General features: G+C 35.1%; 3 protein-coding genes across 3 annotated transcripts; all 3 read left to right on the forward strand.

Moving 5' to 3' along the window:
* The first annotated feature begins 5,804 nt into the window (after positions 1-5,804).
* On the forward strand, positions 5,805-6,299 carry LOC130803678 (uncharacterized). Its single transcript, XM_057667880.1, has one exon. The coding sequence runs from the start codon at positions 5,805-5,807 to the stop codon at positions 6,297-6,299; it is 495 nt and encodes a 164-aa protein (XP_057523863.1).
* Positions 6,300-14,531: 8,232 nt separating this feature from the next.
* On the forward strand, positions 14,532-15,394 carry LOC130803679 (uncharacterized). Its single transcript, XM_057667881.1, has 2 exons — positions 14,532-14,924; positions 15,071-15,394. The coding sequence occupies exons 1-2, from the start codon at positions 14,532-14,534 to the stop codon at positions 15,392-15,394; spliced, it is 717 nt and encodes a 238-aa protein (XP_057523864.1).
* Positions 15,395-15,420: 26 nt separating this feature from the next.
* On the forward strand, positions 15,421-16,518 carry LOC130803680 (uncharacterized). Its single transcript, XM_057667882.1, has 3 exons — positions 15,421-15,914; positions 16,023-16,128; positions 16,189-16,518. Exons 1-3 carry the CDS (start codon positions 15,421-15,423, stop codon positions 16,516-16,518), a joined length of 930 nt encoding a protein of 309 aa, XP_057523865.1.
* Positions 16,519-16,872: the final 354 nt, after the last annotated feature.

A 16,872-nucleotide genomic window follows, 5' to 3' on the forward strand; every position in this document is an offset into this window, starting at 1 on the left:
CATCTTACTTCACTCGAAGCGAATCTACTAGGCCAACTCTTCTCTCTCAAATTGCTTCACTCAAAGCAACAAACTTAGCTTCACTAAAAGCTAAACTCCTCAATAGCTTCACTCAAAGCTATTCTCTTCTCCAGCTTCACTAGAAGCATTCTAATTCCCCCTTAGACTCACCCGAGTCTAATTACAAAGATTCTCTCAAAAACCCTTACATAAAGGATAAAAATTCTCTAAAATAAAATCAATGAGTTGCACAAGAAAATATTATAAATTAATTGGCATTTTTAAAACAAAATTTTCTTGTAAAAATTCTCCCAAAATTACGTATGATTTAATGGCTCATACTAAGGCAAGTTTTTATGAATAACCGAGTCTCTTATTTATAGAGCTAAAATCCCTAAGAATATGGAATATTCCAATCCATTATCCCATTATCAAAAGATCATGGGAGTAATGTGGATAAAGCAACCATACGGTTATTTGATTAAGTCAAATCATACAGAAATAACCGCTGTTCCCATTTGCCTAAAATAGCTTCTGTTCCCTTCAAGCAGCAGTTTTTTCAATAGCTGATCCTGTTCCAGTACTAATTGCTGGAACGTGTTTGCTATAAATAGAAACGGTTATGCTTATTACGAATGGTTACTTGCTAACTTGTAGGTATAAAGACGGTTAAGAATGATAGCTAAGACCCATTCAACAACAACTAATTCTATTTTTAGTAAATCCAATATTTACTAAAAATAGATCCTAAAATAAAGGATCTAAGAAAATAAGGACGTTAATTCATTTTATTTAAGAAAAACGATTTGCCAATTAATTTTAATAAATTACTACTGCAACAAATTAATTTTATTAAATACATTAACTAAAAATAATAATTAAAATATAATAGCCAGAATTTTCAGTCAACGTAGTCAACCTTCAGCTCAGGAACAGTGCGTTGTCTCCAGACTTCAGTTTAGCTAGAACATCCAACTTAGGAACAGTAGATCTGTTGTCTCCATTTTACATCCCAAGCGATATGCTTCTCCTAACCTCTTTTGAAACCTTTTGACTTGTACGTTTCCATAAGCTAAGTCATAGGTACTATCAACGATCATTATCACGACCGGATATCGACCGGCACACAATCTCTAAAAACATATTTGCTTAAATAAAGTGTAGTCATCATCAAAACTCAAGAGGTCCAACAAATTCCCCCTTTTTGATGATGACAAACTTTTAAAACAAACTTAAACAAAATAGAGTAAAACCAATATTGAAGAGCATGTTCGAGATTAAAACAACTCTACATTACTTAGTAAATTAACTTGTTACAATATAATTTACCAAGCATACATTAAAAACAAATTACTCTATTAATCAGAAATATTTAAAATAACTTAAGCATAATCAAAACATCGGAAGTAGTTTATAACTTAAGATTTCAAATAAAACTAAACAAAAAAAAATTTACCAAAATTCTAAGCATTGTAAGAACTTTTAACATAGCATTCAAGTAATCATCAGAGCATATAAATCATAACAATATTCAAGTAATCATCAGAGCATATAAATCATAACAATCAAAGTATGTATCTCAGTATGTATATCAGAGCTAAACTTATTAATCATCAGAGCATAGCCACCAGAGCATAGCCACAGTCCTAATGTTCAACAGAATAAATGTATATCAGACTAAGCATACTCAAGCATTATTTAAGTTTGTGCTAAATATTCCCCCTTTTGACATCATTCAAAAAGAAATGGAGCAATCAAGCCACAACACTAAACATATAGTTATAGTCAAAGAGAGAATAAGGATGCACAAATTAAAAGAGCATAAGCAATTAATGCAAACATGATCAACAATGATTAAAATGACAAAAGTTAGTAGCATAAAAGGAAAATATGATCCAGAGTATTAAGCAGTACCCCAGCTGGTACAAATTGAAAAGCATAAAAAGATTGTTTAATGAGAGTGATAGTTGCAACAAATAAGAAGGAATGAAAAAGGAGAAATTAAGTTGCAGGAGCTTCATCATCAACATATTCTGTCTCCACCTCTACTGTGTCCAGTTTGGCCCCCAAATGTGCTTCCATTTGGTCCATTTGAGCAGATAGTGAGGCTATGGAGACACGAATTTCATCTTTAAAAACAAGAAAGCTGGACTGCAAATCATTGAGTTTTAGGAGAATGGAGGTTAGATGGTCAGTGGGAACTGTAGTGTCACCTAAACCTTGATTTGGTGATGTGTGTACTGGTGGTGGTGATGATGATATAGGTGACTGTGGTGGTGAAGATGGTTGAATTGGTGATTGTGGTGGTGAAGAAAAATTATGGAATGACGGTTAAGGCTTATGCAGATGAAGTTACATCAGATAGTATGACTAATTCCAATGCATTTCATTGATTTTATAGATCCTCGCATTTCCTTAAATAACATCTTACAACGTCTATCTGATGCAGACCCTGTAGTTACATTATACACAGTCACTTGCTGGTTTTGTTAAGTGGGTTCTTATAAGGTGATTGTCTGTGATGCAGGGGAATCATGTTTTTGAGGTTCCTGATGGTTGTAGGTTGAAGGTTACCTCAACAAATCCAGGTTTGTGGAAACACTTATATAATTGCTGATTGATGCATTGGAATTTCCAGCTGATTTTGTTACGTATTTTGGAAATACGAATGATGTGATATCCGTTGAATTGTAGGTGTATCAATGCAATTAGAACCCATCGAAGATGCAAAGAAAGATACGGGAAGCTGGTATTGGAGTTACAAGATAGATGGACCTCATGTAAAGTTGGAAATGGTAGAATCTTAAAGGACATATAACATATATCTCTATAGCTGATGTGAATAATTGTTCACAGAACTCGGGATTATTTTTCCTTCATAAATTGTAATTAGTATAGATTATTTTTTATACTTGAATGTATATATATATATATATATATATATGTACGTACATAATATTATATTATATATACGAGCGAGAGTTTATTATTACAAAGAGATTAATGTTGATTATCTGTGATTATCATTGGATTAATCACTGTTATTACATTGTATTATTATTGCATTATTATAAGGATAAAACGGAATAAGAAAAAAAAAAAAAAGAGAGGTATTTGCTGCGGTTTTGCCCTTGACCGCAGCAAATAATGCCCCACTTATTTGCTGCGGTTTTGCCACTGACCGCAGCAAATAACCCTCCTTATTTGTTGCGGTTTTTGCCTATGACCGCAGCAAATAATGCCCTTATTTGCTGCGGTTTTGAACCGCAGCATTTAAAAAAGGACATTTGCTGCTATCACTATTGCTGGGGCCAAAACCGCAGCAAATAATGGCAAAAAAACCGCAGCAAACGACGTTTTTTCCACTAGTGAATCATTAGTGTTAGTATGGTATAACTTCTTACCTTACTCTTTTTGTGGAATTTTACATTATATTTACTTTATAATATGCAAAGTATGAAATATGTTGATATGTTTTAGTAGGAAGTTAGTTTAAGGAAATTATGATCAAGATTATATTAAGTATGTGTATGCTAAAAGTATTTTTTGGTGTGCTAATTTAATAATCTTTGAACAAGATTAGGAAGTTGGGTGCAAAATTACATTCTAATAATATTAAGTATGATTCATGTTATAAATTAGTGCTAGTATGTTTATGAGTTATGTGTTACATTAGGAATGCTATTATATTTAAGAGTTTTTATGTTACAACTTTATTAATATGTTTATGTTAGCCTTCAAATTAGTTTATAAGGCAGTAAGTTATTTTATGAACTTATTTTTTTTATTAAGTATGGTTATATTAAGAATATTGTTATTATACTTTATTTTGAGATTTAAGTTTATCCTTAAAGTTATAGTAAATTTCTAAGTGGTTATGTTAATTATTTAAATCTAGGATTTAGTACGATACATTAAATTAAGCCGTTCTTTTTATGTGAAAAGGGCCCAAAACACTCATAGGCCATTCGACCACTATTATATATATATAAAAAAGAGTTTGATTTACTATTTTAAATTATTACAACTATTTTTGTGGAATAATTTCCCAAAATAATGCCAAAGATAAAAATATTTCCCAATGTACGTCAAAGGAAAAAATATTTCCCTGTGTACTGTCCACGTAGGACAGGTGGGAGAATTTTTTTTTTTTCCTTTTTTCTTTAAAACCGCTACCTCACATAGCGGTTTGCTTATAAATTTTAAGAAAACCGTTATATGAAATAGCGTTTTGCATTACATGGATTTTTTTTTTAAAAAAAAAGAAAAGAAATTTAGAGTAAACCGCCACATGAGATGGCGGTTTTGCTGCTGTACAAAACGAAACCTGCTGCCTCATTTTTTTACTTCATCCCATTTGTTTCTCATTGCTGCAGGTTTTCTTTAAAAAAAAATTTTCTACACTCCTCATTTACTTTATATTCACAATTCCTCTCATTGAACTAAATTAATCAACTACATTGCCATCTTCTCCGTTGTTACTTTTTCATTTTCATCCTCATATAAGGTACGAATATAACCCTAAATTTTTTCAATTTGCAAATTGAGTTTTTTGTTCATTATTATTGTCATTTTAAGTTATAATATATTGATTGTTTGTTACATTCTCTTGATTTCATGATTTAAGCTTACATTTTACATATTTGTAGTTGAATTTTATGATTTGGTTTGTATGCATATAAAGTGTTTGATGAAATACTTCAATGAAAGTTTACTACGTTGTAGGGTTAGTTTAATGGTTTTAGTATATATTCATGATATTGTTAGCTTTATATTTGAATTGACCCTTCTAATAAGTGTTGGAATACTTTAATATTACACATTCTTGTATTCACATTTACACTTCCCTTACTCATAATGAACAATAAAGTGTATGTGAAATCACATGAAAAACATGCTTGTGTGTGCAAAATATGGATCATTATCCTGTTGTAGTGTATTGGGGTGGGGAAGTAAGTTATACTGGATCCGATGTTGTGTATAATGGAGGATTGAATGCAGTGATGTTTATCCATCATCAGAATACTACTTTTGAGGTGTTTCATAGCAAAGTCTATGAAGTAATTGGTTGTGATCGCAACTTTTTTATGTTAAAAATGGAGATGAAATATCCGGTGACTGGGAAAAATGTGTTAATCCCGGTTAAGAATGATGAAAGCATAAGTGGTCTTGCTTATGCAGCATCACAAGCCCCTGGAACGGCAATGGAGGTTTATGTCGAAATGGTTGCAAATTTGAGTAATGCGAGGGAAGTCATGACTAGCATGGAACTTCCAAAATCAGGTCATAGTGTACGCCATGATACATTCACAGAAATGTTAACTAACCCAAATTACGTTAATGAGCACTTAGATGAGTTTACTTCTCCAACTCATTCACGTGGCATTGGTGGTGGTGTAATGAACACCTTCTCCACGAGTCACTTGGGTAGGCGTAATGCCAACGAGGTTGACTCTTTAGATCAGAAGGATGAGCATATTGATTCTGATTCAGAGGAGAATGATGAAAAAAGAGAAGCTTTAGATGCAGTGATTAGAGATGGTGCTCCATCTCAAGACTGGCTTAAAATTGATGAGGTTGATCAAAGATTGATTGATGCATGGATGACCTAGAGTAATGACAACTCCATGACTGAAAATGGTGACTTTAGGATAGGGCAAGAATTTAGCTCCTTAGACCACCTTAAGAAGAATGTTAAAGCATGAGCGATATCTAAAAATAGAAACTTCCGTGTAATTGAGTCGGAGCCTTTAAAGTATGTTATCCAATGTACTAATGCGGAGGAGCAAGGTTGTGAATGGGGGATGCGAGCTATCATGACCGTCACTGGTTCATTTAAGATTGTGCGATATAAGGGTCATAATCAAGATTGCGCAGCACATTACAGTGATGAACATCCCTTCCTTACTTCTAATTTTGTTACTGATCTTATTGTGGATATGATAAGAGTTAATCCAGCTTTCAAGGTGGAGTCAATTGTTAATTTTGTTAACAATAAATACGGATTCGTTATAACATACAAGAGAACTTGGTTAGCCAAAAATAAAGCAATAACCAAAGTCTTTGGGGATTGGGATAAGTCTTTTGAGGAGCTTCCAAGGTACCTGCAGGCATTAATGCAATCTAATGGAGGAACAATGGTGCATTGGGAAGTCCAACCGAGAATGGATCCTACCAGAGTTATTTTTCAGAGAATTTTCTGGGCTTTCGGACCGTTCATTAAAGGTTTTCCTTACTATCGTCCCCTTATTTCTATAGATGCACACATTTTTACGGAAAGTACAAAGGCACACTTATGATTGCTATGGCGTTAGATGAAAATTCTCAGTTGTTCCCGCTTGCCTTTGCCATTATTGGGGGAGAGAGCAACGATACATGGAGTTGGTTTTTGGATTGTATAAGGCATTATGTCACTAAAAGGGATGGCTTATGTGTTATATCTGATCGTCAAGGGAATTTTGCATGCAATGAATAAAGTTGGAAAAGAGTGGAAAGAGCCATATGCATTCCATCGGTTTTGTAAACATCATTTAGCTTCAGACGTCCATAAGAAGTTCAAGAACTTAGTAGTTGAAAATTTATTTGGAAAAGCTTCTGAACAGAAAAAGATTCGAAAAAAAAATTCTATATGAATCGTATTAAAGAGTATGATGAGGACGCATATAAGTACTTAGTGGATGGTTCTATTCCTGAGCGCCAATGGACTTTGATTCATGATGGTGGTCATCGATATGGAGTGAAAATTACAAACATGTCTGAAGTATTCAATGGCGTAATGAAGGGGGTCAGGTGTCTCCCAATCACTTCATTGGTTAGAATGACATTCAACCGAGTTAACGAATACTTTGCAAAAAGGAGGAATTTAGGGAGAAAGAGATTAGAAAATGGACATGTGTATGCCAAGAAATCAACTGATACGATTGATAAGAATATTGAAAAAACTTGGTTTCATGATGTTAGGATATAAGACACAATACGTGGGATATTTGAGGTCACCACTGGTCATGGCAACAGAAACCAACAATGTTCAAGTTACCATGCTCACATGTTCTTGCAGTGTGTCGAGCTCGTAACATTTCATATGATGCTTTTATGGACCCTTCGTTTCGCACTACAGAATACGTATCCACATATAAGAAGACCTTTATGCCTGTTCCAAACATGTTCACCTATGATCCTTGGAATGGTCCTACAGTTGTTCCAGATCCCTCAACTAAGCGTGGAAAGGGTCGTCCGTGATCAACTCGCATAAGGAACGAAATGAATGCACCGGTGACGCGTCTTCGTATCACATGTGGCATTTGTGGATTTAGTGGTCATAATAAGAAAACATGTCCTTGTAGGGATAGTCAAAGCTTAACTAGGTATGTTTTTTTTACTTGTATGCTAGTTTATCATTATGTTGAGTCTGATAATAATGTATATATGTAACAGGAATAATGACGATGACGGGCCCAGTTGATCCATCAGTACTTACACTTCAGGCGACCCATAGAAGCTTAGTTGTCTGGCAGGGCTCCACTACCCAGTTGGTTACTCGTCAGCACTACTAGGCGAGTACGTTACATTGGCAGGTGGATGACATAGTTTTAGAGGTAGTGAAATTAGTTAGTTTTAGTTGTTGGGCGGGGGTTTGAAGCTCGATCGAGCTCTTATCACTGCATTAGTGGAGAGGTGGAGGCCGGAGACTCATACATTCCACCTTACGGTTGGCGAGGCAACGATTACGTTGCAAGATGTTGCAGTTATACTAGGACTTCCGATTGAAGGACAAGCATTGATTAGTCATGGAGAGGGACATTGGCCAGCCTTAGTTCTTGAGCTGCTGGGGGTTTGGCCAAAAAACCCTCAAGACCACACGGAGACGAATATCATAACTAGATCCTCGTTAAATTTGACTTGGCTCACAGAGCATTTTAGCGTTCTAAAGGACAATGCGGATGATATTACAGTCGAGAGGCATGCGCGAGAGTACTTTTTGTACCTGTTTGGATGCATCTTGTTTCCAGACAAGAGCGCTGGCTCGGTCCAGTTGATCTATCTCCCTCTGCTAGGAGACTTAGAGCGGGTAGATGTGTATAGTTGGGGAAGTGCTACCTTTGCGTATCTGTATCGTAATTTATGTCGAGCATCTTGTAAGGGTGCCAAGAACATTGGAATCTGCTTGTTGTTGTTACAGATATGGTCGTGGGAGCATATTCATATAGGGAGGCCTTTGATTCGGACGATTCGACCCGTTGGGCAACATGATCAGGACGATGACGCAGAGGATTATGAACTGGTCTTAGGTTCACAACATCGTCGTAGGATAGATCCTTTAGCAGTGAGGTAGCAACAATCAATTCCCTATTCAAATTGTATATATTATTGAGTATATTGATTTCTATTACACAATGTTCATTTGTTCGCAGCTGACTTCGCGTATATCTTTCGAAGTCCCACTCCTCACATACTCTAGTCTACTACCGAGACGCACTTGATCGACAACGGGACGATTAGGTTATTAAAATTTATTATTTGTTTAGTTTTCAATAAATTGTATTTATTACTGATGACATGGCAGCCTTACACAACGGCTAAGATGGACGCTTTGCCACACATATGTAGATCGGGCCAAGAGATTTAGAGATCGCGTTGTCTACTAATTGCTTTGTCATCGTCGAACTACATCTCCCGGATCGTGTCATGCGTCAATTCGGTTTGGAGCAGTTTATTCCGCATGCCTGTGACACCCAACCTCAACTGCATGCGATTGATAGGAGGACTGGGGACAAGAACTACGTCATACGATATAGATCGCAAGTAGATGCGTGGAATGATTAAGCATCTCGATTGGTTCAGGGAGAGAACTGCACCGGTCAAAGCTCTGGTGCGTACATGAATTGGTACAGGCGTATCTCCATACTACGCCTCACAAACACCACATTTGCATAGCCAGGATCAAATTACCATCCGACATCTACGTTACTGGAACGTCTTCTTTTAATAATCATAACATATAGTAATACTTTTATGTGATTATTTTAACAATTTAATGATAACATACAGGCTGAGCGCATCAGATCAGTCCTCATACAATGCAATGAAACGATTCACGGGGCCGCTACATTGCTAGTTGATGTGGGGTATCGGGTATGATCCTTGGCTCCATTAACACGTCATTAACCGATGCATTGAGTCAGGCGAGGTATGATTACCTCATTCCGACTCCACCCATCATTGGTGAGGTTGATGATACATTCCACACTCCTCCACGGAGTTCGACCCATCGAGGTAGCACTTCCGGAGGATCAAGTAGTCGGTCCACAAGAGGTCGCGAGCGTTCATCTACTCGAGGTCGGTCTTCCAGATCCCCATCGACATCCCGTGCTATGTCGCCATTCGTTCCTCCAGCTTCCATGACCACTCCTTCACATCTGTCGCCTCCGCATACGATCATTACATATCAGCGTGCTAGTCAAGGACGAGCTCCTGCTCTTAATGTCCTTGCAGAGGTTGATGAGTCTACACCATCCTCATCCATCGGTGCGCACAACAAAAGGGGTCGGGGATTGTAGTTTAACGCACTTTGTATCAATTTATATGGATTGAACTTCTTGTATCACTTTCCATGATTGTAATATATGTTCGCATTATTTTCATAATTAATGTTTACAAATCAAATTGCTTCGTAGTTGGTTAATATGGAATAGATGGTATTGAACTAGTTTAATACATGTTGTGCTAACTATTTATGGGAATTGAAAGAACAAAATAAAATGTTGCAAGGGCACAGAGCAAACCGCCACATGAGATGGCGGTTTACCCTAACCAAACCGCTACTTCATGTGGCGGTTTATTGTTCAACATAAACCGCCGTTTCATTTGGCGGTTTTATCTAGGAAATTTAAAAAATAAAATTGCCACGTGGACGGTATATTGGGAAATACTTTTCCATTTCATGCAAAGTGGGAAATACTTATAGAATTTGCGATATTGAGGGAAAAGATTCATTTTTGTGATAACAATAAATTAACAATTTAAAAAGATATTTTTGAGAAATTTTTATTAGTTGTTAAATATTGAAGTGTTTTTCTTGAATGTATGAGATTTCATAATAAAAGTAACTTTTAATCACTATTTAATACAAAATATTTTATTTGCTAACTATTTGACCAAAATTTATATAAAATGATGTAAAAGTATTTTTAGTATATACTTGCAGCTCAAACTATATGTGAAATATTAATTTTGTGAGATTACAAGTTTTACTTGTTTTATAAATAGAAATATTGACTTTTTGTGAAAATTATAAGTTTGACTTGTTTTAAAACTAGAGATATTGATTTTTGTGAAATTATAAGTTTTATTTGTTTTATAACGAGAATGTTGATTTTTGCAAATCTAATAAGTTTACTTATTTTTCTAAACTTGAAATATTGATTTTTGGTTAACTTGTAGAATTTTGAAAACTTATACAAATGATGCAATTTTAACTTGAATTTTAATTAGAATATTTGATTTTTTTTTGAAGAGAATAAAGTTTTATTTATTGTAAAATTGAAAATGTTGATTTTGGGAACTTAGTTAAAAAGAAATAGATTTTAGTAGCTACTTGTGGAAAATATTAATTTGGAGACTATTGATAGAATATTAAGTTATTAGTGTGAATTTAGCGAACTATTAAAAATAAAGTTATAAATATAATTTAATGTGTAAAAATTTAATAATGAATGTACAAAGACATAAAGGTTAATTTTACGATATGATTAAGAATTTTATTAAATAATAAAGGTTATCACCTAAGTTAATCAAAGTCAAAGTCAAAGTCAAATTGTAGTGATAAAAATATGATGTACTTGTGTGAATGAATATTGATTGAATAACCCTGATAGTAAGATAATGTCGAACCATGGACCGGCATGTAAAATCCCGGCGCTCGTGTTGGCTGGCACGTAAAATGCGGTGTAAGACAGAATGTTAGCTACCTATCTGTAGAGCTCGAGCATAAATTGTATTGGAGGGGTGACGACTCCCACCACAGTTAGGGTTTAGGACTACGATCTTCACCTAACCAGACCCTTACATATATCAGGTGTCATATTGATGTGCTTGTTGATCAGTGATAAACTTGGTTAATGTTGATGTTATGATACATGGTATGGTTATGAGTATTAACCAAATGAACTTACTTAAATGTTAAGATTACCGTACTTCTGTCAGGATTGGGAATGGTATCTTAATGACTTAAAAGTATGGAACAGAAAAAGAATATGGTAAAAGTATACGGTGATGTCAATTAATTATAAGTTCGTACTTTAATTATTATTTTATAAACACAGCGTAAAATTTCCGTATTTTGAGCTGGATAGGAAGTTATACTCGGCGTTAAGCGCTGACCGATTCAATCATCTGTCATCCGTAACATGGATGGCAGCATTTTGCAGAATTTAGTTCAGGTTTCGTCACCGCAACAATTACTATTAATACCAGCATACTACCTTAGTTAATCATGCTAGCTAGAGACGATCTCGGTAAACCACTAATACTAGTAATGTATATAATCACTTTGAAAACTAGAAACTCCAAATCTTCTAACACTTGTCCTTTCACTATAATAGTCCAAAATTATTCCATCTAATTAAAATTGAATATGACCTGACTCAATCCGAAATAATCTGTATATAACAATCAGAATCAGTTTGTCAATATATATATATATATATATATATATATATATATATATATATATATATATATATATATATATATATATGGACAGGATTAGGTGAAAACAATTAAAGTGGTGAAAACTGAAAACTAGACTCACATGTACATATTATGATAAAAGGTGTACATACTATCTTATAAGGTCTACATATTTTTGTGAAGAAGAAAGCTCATATTATTTACAGAATTTCCATTCGAATATTGCTATGTTTGCGGTTAAGTTCAAGTGCGAGAAACTTTCGAATTATTTCTATGTTTGCGGTTACTTAGGTCATGTTAAGGATGAATGTGAAAAGGTATTCTCATTTCCTGCGTTATTGGATGCTCTGAGGCAATATCCAGGAGAATTGTTGAGAGCTCAGGTAGGACGTCGAACAAGTACTAATGTTGTAGGTGAAAATTGGCTAGTGAAGTTAATAAAGGAAGGTCAGTAAAAACAAGGGTTGAAACGAGGGCAAGGGGAGGATGGTAATTATGTTGATGATGTTTTGAAAGAGTACATTGGGCGGGAGACCATGATAGATTGTGAAAAAGAAGAAGATAATTCAGATAATAGTATAAAGTCCAAGACCATACTTAAGGAGACCGACCAGGATATGTTAGGTAAAGAAAGTAAACGTAGCTATCAAAACTAATGTAGATTCGTGTCCACCTGATAATAAAATTCAGCATACTTTTTTCGAGGCAAATTTTGAGAAAGATGAATTTTCTCTGAAACGACAAAGAAGTAAGGTGGTTGATTTGTTTGTTAAGCAAAATGAAAAGAAGGATAATGAGCACATGTGGAAAGCTCATACAAATGTGGGAGAAAGTGATGTCCAAGAGTACGAGCAAATTGTTACTAATTCTTTCTTATCCACACCGACGAGTCCCGAGGAAAGGACTCGTCCGCAGCAATGAATTGCTTGGCTTAGAATTGTAAAGGGTTGTGGAATTCCTCTGTAGTTTAAGCTCTCACCGCGATGGTGAAGAAGAACCCCGACATTGTCTTTTTAATGGAAACAATTAGCAAAAGAGGTTTTATAGAACAGGTTAAGAAATTCACTGGGGTTTTTAAGGATTTTTGTGGTTGAGCCAAGAGGAACATCTGGCAACTTAGCTATGTTATGGAAGAAGGAAGTTAATGGGAATGTTGGTTCTTACAGTCAAAATCGTATTGATTTGGTGATTTCTACAAAAGGAAAGGCAACTTGGAGACTTACTAGTTTCTATGGTCTCCTAGAAAGGGTGAGACGAAGATAGTCGTGGAAACTTTTAAAGATGATTTCTAATTCATGCTTGTTGCCGTGGGTAGTAATTGGGGACTTCAATGACATTATATCTAATGATGAGCTCAGTGGTCCTAATGATAGAGAGAATTAGATGTTGAGAGGATTTTGAGAAGCTGTGGATTACTGTAGTTAGTTGATATCAGATTTATTGGTCCGAAATTCACATGGATTGGTTTCCGTAATGGTGTAGTTGCTATTGAAGAAAGACTTGATCAGGCTTTTGCGAATCCTGCTTAGCTTAATATCTTTCTGAAAGCTTTGGTTCGTAATATTGTCTCCTCAACATCTGATCACCTGCCCATTCTTTTTCACATAGATGGTATAATGATCAAAAGGGGTCGTAAAGCAAAGAAAAGATTTAGATTTAAGGATTTTTGGCTTCATAAAGATGATTGTGAGATAGTTGTAGCTGACGAATGGAAAGGGGAGGTTTCAAATGGAGTGATTGGTCGTATCAAGAAAGTTTTCGCTCATTTACAATGTTGGAGTGATTGAACTTTTGGTGACTTAAGAAGAAAACTTGAAGAGGAGAAACGTAAACTTCAGAAATTGAGCAATATCCCGAAAGAACAACGTGATCTTATTGAGTATCGTGATCAATTTGCCATTGTTAATAAGCTTCTTCAAGAGGAAAGTATGTTTTGAAGAAGAAGATCGAGAGACATAGTAGTGAGGGATAATGATCAAAACACCCGATATTTTCATCAAAAGGAGAGTATGCGAAAAAGGAAGAACAGATTGGTCAGATTACATGACTCAAATGGAATTATGCAAGAGGACTCACGCAATATGGAGCAAATTGTGATGGAGTATTTTAAAAATCTCTTTAAGACATTAGGTGATAGAAATTTGGCTGATGTCTTAGATGCCATTAAGACCACTCTTGGGGAACAAGATATTGAGATTCTCTCACGAGACTTTACAGGTGAAGAAGTTCAAGCTGCTCTCTTTCAAGTGCACCCAAATTAGGCGCTAGGCCCAGATGGTATGTCTCCTTTTTTTCAAAATTTCTGGCATATTGTTGGTAATGATATTATTGAATGTTGTTTACTTCCTTAATCATGGTATCATGCCGAGGGAATTTAATGTTACTAATATTACTTAGATTCCTAAATGCACAAATCCAGAGTGTATGACTAATTTGAGGCCTATAAGTTTATGTAATGTGGTGTACAAAATCATGTCTAAGTGTCTCGCTAATAAAATTAAGCCTTTATTGTCCTCTCTAGTTTTCGAACAACAAATTTAAAGTGCTTTCATTCCTGGGAGGCCAATTACGGATAATATTCTTGTTGCTTATGAAACTTTACATTGCTTGAGGAAGAATAAGAGTGAAAATAATGGGACTATGGCGGTAAAATTTGATATGAGCAAGGCTTATATAGAGTGGAGTGGGATTTCTTGGAGAGAGTTATGAGAAGAATGGGCTTTCCTATGCATTGGATTAATTTAGTCATGAGGTGTATGACAACTGTTAGTTTTAATGTTTGCGTAAATGGTAATTTAGTAGGTCCGATTGTTCCTAAAAGGGGTTTGAGATAAGGAGATCCAATGTCTCCTTATTTATTCATTACATGTGCAGAAGGGTTAACTAGTCGATTAAGAAAAAGTGAGAGGATAGGCGAATTGAATAGTATTAAAGTTGTTGGAAGTGCTCCTAGTATTTCATGTTTACTCTTTGCTGACGATAGCTTGATGTTCTGTAATGCTAGAGGGTCAAAAGCTCAAAAGCTCAAGGATGTTCTAGTATCCTACTCTAATGCTTCTGGGCAAGTGATAAATTTTGATAAATCATCAATCTCTTTCAGCCCTAGAGTGAGTGAAAACATTAGGCAAGAGATTAAGGATATTTTAGAAGTTTGGGAAAAGGAAAGTAATAGTAAATACTTGGGCATACCTTCTTTTGTGGGGAGAACGGAAGTTTTTGTATATTTGAGAGAACGGGTCTGAAGTAAGATTCAAGTATGGATGGCTAAATTATTATCGAGGTCTGGTAAGGAAAATTTATTGAAATCGGTTGTTCAAGCAATGCAAACCCGTGTAATGAGTATTTTTTTACTTCCTAAAAGCCTATGTGAGGAGATTCATAGGATGATGAATGCTTTTTGGTGGATATCGTCTGGGATAAAAGGCTAAAATGGATTTCATGGGAGAAATTTTGTATTCCCAAAAAATTTGGAGGAATGGGATTTCGTATGTTACATGAATTCAATCTTGCTCTCTTGGCTAAGCAGGGTTGGCGTATGTTGTCTTGTCCTAATTCTCTTATGGCTAGAGTATTTAAAGCTAAACATTTGGCAAATCTATCCTTTTGGGAGGTGGGTACTTGTAGCAATGCTAGCTTTGTGTGGAGAGGTATATTAAAAGCTAGGAGTATTTTAGAAAAAGGAATGAGATGGAAAATAGGGTCATGAAGAGAGATTAAAGTTTAGAGTGATAAATGGATTCCAAATTAAAGAGAACAGATATAAAGGTTCATTCACCGATTGTAAAGGAGCTTGATGATCTTAGAGTTAGTGATTTGATTATAAAGGATGGAGGAAGGAAAAGGTGGAGCTTAGAGTTATTAGGGAAATATTTCAATGAGGAAGATAAAGATTTAATCATTACTATTCCTTTAGAGAATAATTCAGTTGATGATCAACTTATTTGGGGTTTCACTAATGATGGATTGTATACGGTCAAATCAGGATATTGGGTAGCTATGGAATCAAGGAATGATGAATGGAGAAGCAACTTTATTGATGATGATATTTGGAAAAGAATTTGGAAATTAGAAGTTCCAGGGGTGGTTCGTAATTTTGCTTGGAGGGGTAGTAGGGGTGTGATTCCTACAAAGAAAGCAATTAAGAGAAGAATTGATTTGGGTACTGATTGTTGTGAGCTTTGTTCCAATGAAGCAGAAGATATTCTTCACGTAGTTAGAGATTGTGTGTTTGCTAAAGAGGCTTAGGCTCACACAAATCTTGTTTTACCAATAGACTGCTTTAATGCTAGTTCTTTTCGAGACTGGATACATGTTATATTATATGTTTATGACAGCAGAAAAGCCACTTTGTGTATTTGTTTTGCTTGGTGCCTTTGGGGTGCTAGAAATGATAGAATTTGGAATGATACTTTAGTGAATGTTCCGTTTCTTTTTTCACAGGTACAAGCTTATGTTCAAGAATGATGGCTTATTAATGATAAATGCGACACATAAAAAAAGTTCAGTAGTGTGAAAGCTAATTCTTGGAATGCTCCAGATCCAAACAAGTTGAAGTTTAATGTAGATGCAACAAGCTTTAACGAAACTAATATGTTTGGTTGGGGAGGTATCCTCAGAAATCATTTGGGTGAAGTGCAAGCCACGATATCAAATGTTCACATAGGAGGTGGAGATTCAAGCATTTTGGAAGCAAAAGCTTTGGAACTTGCAATGAGATGGGCTATTGATAATGGAGTAAAGTGTGTATGTTTTGAGCTTGACACGCAGAGAGTTGTTCAAGCTATAAAAAAAATTCTAAAACTGGTATTTCTGAGTTTGGGTTATTATTAATCGTTGTAAATGTCTTATTAATGATTTTGTATCTTGTTCATTCTCTTTTGTATCTAGAATTTGTAACAAAGCAGCACATATGCTTGCTTGCGGGTTTTTGGAGTTTGGATGTTGTATGATATGGATGAAAGATTACCCTTCTTTCATCCAATCAATTATTTTGAATAAAATGAAAAAGTAGTATCTATTTATCTCAAGAAAAAGCTTTATGTACACCTGTTTTTAGTTTTTACCACTTTAATTGGTTTTCACATGATCCAAAACCTATATATACATATACACACACACGCAAAAATCAACTAACGCAACAACAAATATCATACTCAAAATCAATCTGAACATCTAAATGAACAT

Source organism: Amaranthus tricolor, chromosome 17, assembly GCF_026212465.1.
Source record: "Amaranthus tricolor cultivar Red isolate AtriRed21 chromosome 17, ASM2621246v1, whole genome shotgun sequence".
Taxonomy (NCBI): domain Eukaryota; kingdom Viridiplantae; phylum Streptophyta; class Magnoliopsida; order Caryophyllales; family Amaranthaceae; genus Amaranthus; species Amaranthus tricolor.

Coding starts and splice junctions, on each gene's coding strand:
- LOC130803678 (XM_057667880.1), top strand. CDS start 5,805: ATGCGAGCTATCATGACCGTCACTGGTTCATTTAAGATTGTGCGATAT.
- LOC130803679 (XM_057667881.1), top strand. CDS start 14,532: ATGTCTCCTTATTTATTCATTACATGTGCAGAAGGGTTAACTAGTCGA. Junction 14,925..15,070: donor TTGTATATTTGAGAGAACGG/GTCTGAAGTAAG, acceptor GGAGATTCATAG/GATGATGAATGCTTTTTGGT.
- LOC130803680 (XM_057667882.1), top strand. CDS start 15,421: ATGGATTCCAAATTAAAGAGAACAGATATAAAGGTTCATTCACCGATT. Junction 15,915..16,022: donor CACGTAGTTAGAGATTGTGT/GTTTGCTAAAGA, acceptor TGTTTATGACAG/CAGAAAAGCCACTTTGTGTA. Junction 16,129..16,188: donor TTCCGTTTCTTTTTTCACAG/GTACAAGCTTAT, acceptor ACATAAAAAAAG/TTCAGTAGTGTGAAAGCTAA.